Source organism: Argiope bruennichi, chromosome 7 (genome assembly GCF_947563725.1).
Source record: "Argiope bruennichi chromosome 7, qqArgBrue1.1, whole genome shotgun sequence".
NCBI lineage: Eukaryota > Metazoa > Arthropoda > Arachnida > Araneae > Araneidae > Argiope > Argiope bruennichi.
This window is the reverse complement of record NC_079157.1, coordinates 79,846,035-79,856,593: the sequence shown is the minus strand read 5'-3', so window position 1 is coordinate 79,856,593 and position 10,559 is coordinate 79,846,035. Positions and strand designations below refer to the sequence as shown.

The 10,559-nt window shown below is 27.4% G+C and overlaps 1 protein-coding gene across 1 annotated transcript in view; it reads left to right on the top strand.

Moving 5' to 3' along the window:
- Nucleotides 1-1,463: 1,463 nt before the first annotated feature.
- The window catches only part of LOC129975166 (choline O-acetyltransferase-like), a 174,619-nt gene continuing 165,523 nt past the window's right edge, over nt 1,464-10,559 (top strand). The window contains exon 1 of the mRNA XM_056088133.1: nt 1,464-1,538. Within this exon, the coding sequence (XP_055944108.1) occupies nt 1,512-1,538 (27 nt within the window). The 5' untranslated portion in view covers nt 1,464-1,511. The remainder of the gene's footprint in view (nt 1,539-10,559) is intronic.

Sequence of the window (10,559 nt, the reverse complement as noted above, 5' to 3'; positions counted from 1 at the left end):
TTAAATCGAAGTCATGAGCAATGATCAATCGAAGCGAACAGCAACACGAAATGTTTGCAAATTTCTTTCTAGTCTTAATGATGAAAAGCTGAGCTAACAGATAAGTATTTACATGAAAATTTTTCTGCATTGAATAAATTTGCAACTGAAAAATAAATGTTTCCATTTAAATTTATGAAATTATGAATTTAGAAATAAACTTATTTCTGAAAATTTTGTAGACAAAAGCGTGAAAATTTGTATACATAAATGGATAACAAAGAAACATTTTGCTAAATGTTATTTTTACATTATGGAGACAGTATAAAAGCTCAGTTTTTGTCTTAAACTTTTCATTATCAACTTCCGCTGAATTCAAAATGTTTTCTTTGAATTGCCCTCCTTCCTTATGAAGTAAATTTTCAATAGATACAATTTATTTTTTATCGATTTCTAACATAGCATACTCATTTTACATTAAGGAACATTGCTTATGAAGAGTGCTATTATATGAGCATGCGAAAGTCTCACATATTCACATAATTATACTAGTAATCGTATAATAATAATATCACGTTATTCCTTTATATACGACACAAAATTTTCGGCAAATAATTTAAAGAAAATAAATTTCTGGGCATATTATTTATAATTATAAAAACAGAACGAAATCTAAAATCTCAGACTGAGAAAAATCTGTTTAAAAATTAAAATCAGCATTACGTGCTTATAATTTTGCATTAAATGCATATTTAAAATCTCTGATATAGAACATGCAAAATAATTTCAAAATCAAAAAATCTTTACTATTTAATGAAATCAAAACAGAAAATGAAATAAAGATCGATCGATTGATAATTTAAAAGAAATATTTTAAATAGTTACCTTGATATTAAGTCCAACTTGAACAAAAAAAAATATAATAAGATAAACTTTTTTTTTTTTTTTACTGGAAGTACAAATTTTACTAAAATAAATACGAGCTTATGCACTTGAAGCCTTTTGTTTTGCATTTAAAATTTATTTTTTAATTTTTTTTATATTTTTTATCACCGTTGGCTTATCTAAAAGGATTTTAATATAAGAAATATCTAGTAATTTAATAAGAAAGAAGTAATTACTTTTAGAAATAAAAAAAAAATGATTTTGAAGTTTCCTTCCTTCAATAACTTCTCGGTTAATAAAATTATATTAAAGAATTTTTTAACTTCCATTTGTTTATTTCAAAGTGCAAATTAAAGGATTTGCATTAATTCTTCATTTTTAAAAATTAATTCTGTTTACTCTCAAACTAACCGACTCTTCCTTTAACAAAAGTACGATTAAACCATTTTTCCCTTTTAATTCTTCTCGCCTGTCACATCGTCGAGGGAGCAAGGAACGGTTACGAAAGCACAATGCTTCAAGTGAAATAACTGTATGAATATTCAACAGTTTGAATCAATAATGAAGGCTTTGTGTTTATCTCTTCCTCAGCTCAACTCTGCAAAGAACATCGTATCATCAAGGCACTCATCAACAGACGTAGGATTATGAACCAAGCCATGGAAGACTTACAGGTGGGTGTTTTCATTATTAACGATATTCGGAATAATACAGATCGCCCCGCATCTGCCCCTTTTATCTTTTGGAGGCGGAATATCTTCCTTATTTTTAAAAGGACTTAATGCCTTTTCTATTGAATAAACACGAAAGCGATACAGTTTTCAGAAAAATTGTTTTAAATGAAAATAGGATTAATATTTTATTTTATTAAACAAGCATTACTTTTAAACATTATTTTTTTTGGAGAATTTATTTCCGTTCGAACATGAAATTCCAGAGAGGATTATACCTGGTATATGCAAAGTTAAAACTTGGAAAATGAATGTATTTGTTTTTGTTTTTTTCTACAGAAACGTTTTTACCTAAAATGAGGCGATTATTTTAAAGAGATATTGTTTTAGAAAATATTATTACACAAGTTGTGCATAAAATATATTTCAAAAACATTTTATTTTTTAAAAAATTATGAAAAATGAAGTAAGGTGATTAAAATATGCTTTTATTGCACTATTTTTATTGTTAATAGTTTTTTTTTAAAATTAATCTAACACAATATCTTTTCAATTATTGCCAATACGTGAATTAGAAATCTTTGTACGTTTAAATAAATGTTTGACAGCAAAAAAATGCTGGAAGTAAGAAAGTTGATTTAATATCTTTAAAATATAAACATGAAATATATATAATAACTTGAATATTTTTTGAATATTGTGAAACCCGAAATATTTTTTTTTTCTTTAACGAATCATTAAAAATAATCTTTTGCTGAAAGAAAGAAATTTTATATTGAAGATGTGTATTCCCCTATAATGTATTGTAAATGTATATTATAACTTTATAGAAAATTATCAAGACTGTCATATACTTATCTCAAGTTCTAATGTTGCTGTTGTTGATTTCTTGTGGATGTAACATAAATATGGTAAACATCCTCTAATAAAATGCTACGCACTCTATAGGATGCAATGATTTTCCACAAAATCTTTTCGTAAGTTTAAGATAGTTTGAAGATAGTTGCTTTAAGATAGTTTGAAGTGATACTAACATGGAAAAAATAGAAAATCGACACGGGATGTTTCATTTATAAAGAAATAATTTGAAATTTAGTAAATCATTCTGAAATTTAGAAATATCAAGGAATGTCAAATATTATCGCTTTCGTGTAACATTCACAGCCATATGCATAGTTAACAATGATATATTCTGCATAGTTAATAGTTAATAAATCATTAATCGTCCCATTAATAAATTTTTAATCATAAGCTTTAACAATATTACAAATTGGTTTCTTTAACAATTCAAAATCAAATTCTCAATCAATTCTTTTTGTCTTCCTTCCTTTTTTTTTTTTTTTTTTTTGCAAATATATATATATATGTATATATTTCTACTTGAAAAATTTTCAGCAGAATCGGTACTTGTCTCCCTTGTAAAACATAATTAAAAATTGGTTGCATATTATAGTTCAAAATACTAAATTCAGTAAATATCCTCAACCTCATTAGTATTTTATAAATGATAGTTTTTTTTTGTGTTTCATTAATAACATTTTATTTGACTGAAAGGAGACTTCAAATCAATCGCACTGGCATATATAATCACATTTTTATTCAATGCAAAAAATCAGTTGAATATTTATGTTCTATACCAGGGATGGCGAACTATTGACACACGTGCCATTGATGGCACGCGACACTATACACTGGGCACGTCGCCGATCAAAAGGGTTTGCATTTTAGTACAAAATAACAAAGTTCACTACGAAGTATTATGAACAAACGCGAATGTTCCCATTCCATTTAAGAAAGGGCACAGATATTTATTTGTACGGCTGTTGAAAATTCGCTTGCTGAGAAAGAAATTGATTTGAAAAGAATTGTTTCAGTAACTGATGGTGTGCAAAAAATAAGTTTCATTAGTTTATTTCAAACAGACGTAGAACATTCGATTCTTGAACTCCATTGCCTTATTCACTAACACGCCTTGTGTTCTAAAAGTGGTTTAACATCTCTTGATAATGTAATGGCGTTAGTTACAAAAATAGTCAACCTCATATCGTCGCAGGCTTTAAATAAGCGAAAGTTTGAGGCTTTGTTGGATGAAGTCAACTCGGTGTATAATGGATTACTAATGTATAATAATGTTCTTTGGTTGAGCCGCTGGGACGTACTTCAAGGATTTGTTGGCTGCTTGGAAAAAATCAGACTGTTTCTGCAAAAGGAGAGGGAAATTGAACAATATCCTCAGTTGTTGGATGTTATGTGGTTCACAAAATTGATGTTTTTTACAGACATATACCAACATTTCAATGAATTGAACGTACAGCTTCAAGGCATAAATAAAGCAATTATCGTCATGATGGATCTCATTTGCGCTTTTGACGCTGAATTGTATATTTTAGGAAAAATATAATTAAAAAAACTTCAAGTACTTCCTAAATTTGAAAAAAAAAATATATCAAATATTTAGATGAGTACATGAAAAACCAGACGAAGAAAAAGTTATTGAAGAATTTAAGTACTTCCTAAATTTGAAAAAAAAAATATATCAAATATTTAGATGAGTACATGAAAAACCAGACGAAGAAAAAGTTATTGAAGAATTTATTTCCGTAATTGATTCGTCAATCAAGGAATTTTCAGCTAGATTTATTGAAAAAGCTCAAATTTATTATGTACCCTGCCTGACTTCATTTAATAAACTAAATTTGTCTCAATTCAATTAGTTGGAAATTGAAGAATTTGAAATGCAACTGATTGATTTTCAGTCTAGTTCAGTATGAATTCAAAAATTTATTGAAGCAAGGAAAAAGTTGGAATTGATTAAAACAGAAAGGTTAACAAGCAATATAAGTAAAAATGCCAGTAACGAAATTTTGAAAACAATGAATTCGATTCCAGATACATTTAGTAGTTTGGAGAAGGTGGATCATGCTATTTTAAACATATTTTCATCTCCTATGCCCGCGAGTCATTATTTTCTGAGATGAATAATATTAAAGACTCTCTTAGACACCGTTTGGCAGATGACTCCAATTCAGCATGCATTCTACTAAAAGTAAGAACTTACAACCCTAATATCAGTTATAAGTTGCTATCTAATCTGCAAAAAAAGAAGTCACACTAATGTTACTTTAATTTGAATTACACCTATAACTAAAATCTTTACTACTATACAGTGCAAAATGTATTTTTTTTTCGTAGTAAATAAAGAGTTTTAAGTTATTCGTATTTAGTTTTATTATTTTCCCAATAATCACAAGTCAAAATTATTTGACGGCACGTCTATACCTCATAAGACATTTCTTTAGAAAAAAATGGCACGTGGATCCATAAAGGTTCGCCATACCTGTTCTATACTAAGTATGTTAATATACAAAGATATCTTAAATTATAATTAAAGAAAACTATATAAAAATTATAAAAGGAAATTAAATAAAAAGTATTCTAAGTTCTGGAATGAGTTAATTAATTTAATTGCAGCTATAGTTTATTGATATCTACTCTAAAGATCTCTTTTTTTCTTTTAAAAGTGGTTTAGATAATTTAAGATATCATTAATTAGAGAATACAGTTTAAAAGAATTATACAATTAATTTATAAGTATGATTTATAGAGAATATCTCGAATTTCACTTTTATGCTTAAAGATGGCATATGTTGAGTAAGAAATTAAGGACTGTTGTCTCAGAGGAATAATTGTGTTTTAAGTCATTATCGGAACAATCTTAAATGAAATTCTTTAGGATAAAATATTTTATGAAAATATCCATATTTTATCTTTAAAAAGTGTTTGACAGGTATATAAGCAATCTTTACTCACAATATCTGACAACAAAGATTTTCATTATTTGAAAATCATTTATTTATTAATTACTAGCCGCCTTTGGCGACCAGCCGGTTCACCAGTATTACCGCTTGCTACAATTTTCAATTAAATATTTTAAGTAACTTCTCTCTTAATAGCTTCTCAAACAAAACGTTTTTAATCTTCAAATTTTGATAGTCATACCAAACTTATACTGTTGTTTAGATCGTTTCGTTCAATTTACTATATATATTTTGCTAATTTGTTGTCATGTCCGGTAAAACTTCAACTTTAATTTAAAGTGGAAATGCTGAAATTTCAATTAATATAAAGATATTTTTTAATGAAACCAAGCGTTTTATTTTATTTATCATTTTTGTTGTTATTTATTTATTATTATTATTATTGAATATGAGTACTGCAAACAGAATCGTTCGGTATTTAAGTCTTATGTGAACTACAAAATATTTTTCATAATTTGTGTAATATCTCAAAGAATAATTTAACAAAAATTTCTCAGATTCAGCATAAAATTCAGTTTTTAGTTTTGCTTTCAAAAGGATTGAAATGAAATAAATAATAATATTTTGTTCCGGCCTATAAATATATTTCAAAAATTATGAAGATTTTAAATAAATGAATGAATATTTCTATTTTCCACGATTAACTAAGGCTGATTTATGAAGTTTTGAATGTTAAAAATTTAGAAAAACTCAACATTTTCATAATCTTAGGCCAATTAATCTTGAGAAACCTGCGCGCTGATTGGCGTATTTTCTTTAAAACAATCGATAGAAAATCTAAAATTATCCTTTTTTTTATTTGAATAGTGATATTCAAATTTTTATAAATCAGTCAGTTTAAGTGATTGATTTTGTTGGAAATTAATTCTTTATTTAAAATATTAGTGCTTCAAGAACATTTTGTTAAACGTGATTTCCACAGCAGAAGCTTTATATAAAATCAAAAATTCGTTATATATTAGAATATTTATTGGATCAAGTTACATAAAATATAATCCTTTTCCATTTAGACCATTTTAGCAGATCTGTGTCTATTACTAAAGGTTTACAAATTAGCAGTGTGGCCCTGATTTGAATGGATATCCTGTTCATATTAAACAAAACTTGCCTTAAAATAAAACTGATTTATTGGATTAATAATACAGATAGTGTAAAAGATCAAAAAATAATTTTTCTTGAATTTATTTTTTTGAAAAATTATAATATTTCATATTTGTTTCATTTCCTACAGGATCATATGACGAAAATCATATTTTTGCAGATTTCATTTCCAAAAAGATTTAATTATTTTAAAATGGAGCTTTAATCGATGTGATGGCAACACTTTGAAAAAAGCTAATTTTTTCCCCATGAATGCGAAACGTGCTCTTGCAGCTTAAATTTTATTTTTATTTTGTACGAAAAAAATTGTTGAAAAATATAGTTAAATTATTTATTTAAAAATTAATTAAAAATAGAAATTTTATTTTAAGGTTAAAACATTGGTATCATCTAAAAGATAAATTTTGGATCTTTAACTTGATGTAAAAATCCTTTTTTGTGCGGTAATATTTTCGGAAGTTATAGCAGAAACACACTAAAATTTCGCTTATTTTTTAAATAAATAAAATTTTAATTGAAAATTCGAAAAAATAACCCCGAGGTGCACATTCCCGGCCTCCAAGGTATACACGTGCCAAATTTCGTAGCTGTTGGTCGAACGGTCTGGCCTGTAGAGCGCCAACACACACACGCACACACATTCAAACACACACACATTGAGCTTTATTATAAGTATAGATTTCAGCAAATCAGTAACTGGAAACAATGTTAAGGCAGGAATTATTTATGGTAAATTTTTTCGAAAAATAATAAATATTACCATGTCACACATTGTTTGATTTTTCTGTTGAATTAAAAGAATAATCTTTAGAGTTTATCTCCTAGAAAATATCGAAAATATCTCGAATTTCAACAATCCCTTTAAATAGCAAAACTGAACAGTTCCATGTTCTAAATTATGCGTCTAGACGTACAAATATACCTTCGTCTATATATATATATATATATATACACACACATATATATAAGGAAAATAGAATTATTCGGAGCACTCTCCATCTCCAAAATACAGTTCTGCTAGAAAATTATTGCCTTGTCTGTTACTCTGCCGTATAGTTTTCCTTTCGGAAAATTCTGAAAGCGGAAGTTCCTTTAGAAACTGCTCAAAATATCCAAAGATCAACAGCCTACTCTCGACAAACAGGGATCGGAACACTGTCCTTCTCTTTTATGCATGAGGTATGAGCTTAAATATTTTATTTTGTTGCCCTGCGTTTGCCTTCTTGCAGATAAAGATATTTGTTGCTTCCCGTTTGGCATTGCCTCGCAGCGCCATCTAGCTACACTGAGTTTGAACTAATGATGTTTGGGCTGCAATTTGGCTCCCTTGAGTCTTGGGAAGATAGCAGATAAATTGGATACGTCTTCAAAATAATTTAATTGCGCAGCAGGACCTTTGACAAAGAGTGACTTCGATAAAGTGTCCCGCTGCTTAATATAACGGATTAATAGTTTCTTCAAATAAAGCAAGATATATTTGTTGAAACTCTGTTGCTTCATTTTTATTTGTAGCTATTCAGATAACCATTTAAAATGTTTATTATTTCGCAAATGCTTATACGTCATTCTAAACGAAATTTGAAGACCAATCTGTATGAAAAATATTCATTGCATAATTCTAAACTTAATTTAATGTTGTGTTTAATAATCAAAGAACAAAATATATGTGCATCGTTTTAAACAAAATTAATAATATAAAAACATATATTATAAAAATTGTGGGGCCATTACACATCAGAATATTAAAAATGGCAATGCGTGAATATTTTAATAAGCTCATCAGTCTTGCATCAGAAACAAAAACTTAAGAAACAAAGAAATCATGCATCTTATATATACAATATGCACATAGATTTCGGCTTGTATCTTTATCAAAGCATAATTTTTTACAATGGTTAAATTTATATATCCGATATTTTTTCCTACAAAGCATATTATTTTATCAGATGCTAATTTTCTCATTCATAAATTCTAAAACAAAAATCTAATGGAGTAAGTTTAAATAACATTATAATCATATAATTAATGTAACTGCAATTTAACAGCATGTATTGTGACATCGCATAATTCTTTTTAGTTAGTATGTGAAATGGATCCCAAAATTAACTTTTCTAACGTATTTGACATTATCACAGGAACGTGAAGTATTTGACTACATTGATAAAGAGTATGATTTACGCTTATTTTTATCAAAATACTTATTTCTCAAACTTGTTTATGATTTATTACATTTATTTATAATTTTAGATTATTTTTCTGAAAATATCTTTTATTTGTCTTTATAAAATGACTGATATCAATTTCATCGAAAACAAGTTGTTTAAGAACAAAATATTTATAAATATCATAACCAAAATTGATTTTTTTGAATAAATTATTATAAAAACTGTTGTTCACATTCTTTGTTTTTATCACACACATTACGATTCATAATAATATTAAAAATAGGCTCCACAGTTGAACATTTTTAGATTTTGATGACCATAAAAATAATAGCGTTGAATTAGTATAATTTATCATAACATAAATAAAAATCATGTGTTGATAAAAAATTCCAAATTAAGCTATGCTTACTAAACGTTTCATTAAGAAGGAACGCGAGGAAGGCTTAATTTTAACCTACCATAAAAGACTGAAAGCCCATAATCATCCAATATCTTCAAGGTTAACGGGTTTTGAACCTCGAACCTCCCGATACTGAAGCTGAAATTTTATCACCAGAACATTGCGACTCTAAACGTTTTCAAATAGTAGTTAAATGATTTTGAAGATCTCTTTTCTTTCAAAATACAGAATGCATTCTCTAGAAAAATTGTTTTTGATAAAACGAACTTGCCCTTTTATCATAAGAGAATCAAGGAATCTTCAGCAATCTCTATATTTTTTGTAGACCAGTGTTTTAAAATACAAAAATTCATTTTAAAATTGCGACTCGAAGCACAATCATGTCTCCCATAACTCAACAACTTTCGATTTCCATATCAAAAAGCAAAGATACCTAATGTTTCAGAAAAAAAGTGAAAAAAAATCTTTTCATCGTCTCACGCACTATTAAATATTTATTCTTCAAAGGCACCTTTTGCCTCTCGGAACTACTTTTGAAATTCCATAATAGAGTTCGAATCGTAAATGAAAACGTTGTCGGTAAGCAATAGAATATTTTTAAAAGATGGGAAAGATACATTAAACGTACGCTTAAATATTCAAATGAATCCTGTGTATATGTAAATGAAGAAGAAAACTCACTCTTTGAAGTTAAAAAAAATCAATTCTCTGTCAAAAGAAGTCTTTAAGGTGTTTTTTTGTGAACTCTTATGACAATTAAGCCAACTGAGGGAAAAAGTGGCATGGTTCTAAAATATCTTGCCATTCAGTTTTGAAGAGGAATATTATGACTTTTTTAGTCTACTTTAATATTTTACAAAATATTTTGTACGTTCAAGCAAAAGAATTAATGTGAACGGAACAAAAGTCATATTAAAGAGAAAAGAAGCAAGTTAATTTATAATTATAATAACAAGAGTAAACAAACAAAATATAGATTTTCAAGAATAGAGCTCAAATATCACCAGAAAAATGAATCACCCATCACGACATAAAATATAGCGCAATAAAATTCATCCTTATTTATGATACATAATTTACTGCAATTTCAATTGCGTATTCAATTTATAAATATTCAGAAGTATTTAGAAAACTTCTACTCTTTGTATAATTCATTATAAATATTGGAAAATGTAAGTTTTAAAAAGTATCTGTTTATAGAAAAGTTCTCAACATTTAAACTTCCGAAGGGAGCAATTGAAATTCAGCTCCCTGTTGTGCCAGTGTGCTTCTAGACCTTAATGATATATTTTTTTATTATTAATAATAAGTCAATCCTTGTGCACCACAAAGTACAGCACAAGGCTACAGAGGTAAGTTGAAACAACTACATACATAGAAAAAAAATATGTACATATAAAAATAAGGATAAAAACAACAGGAAAAATAAACAACAAAACTAATTAAAAATTGTAGCAGCAAAGGCAATAAATTTACAGAATGAGAAAAAAGCCATTTTGTGGTCGACCAAAACATGAAGCGGAGGTGGAAACTTAATATT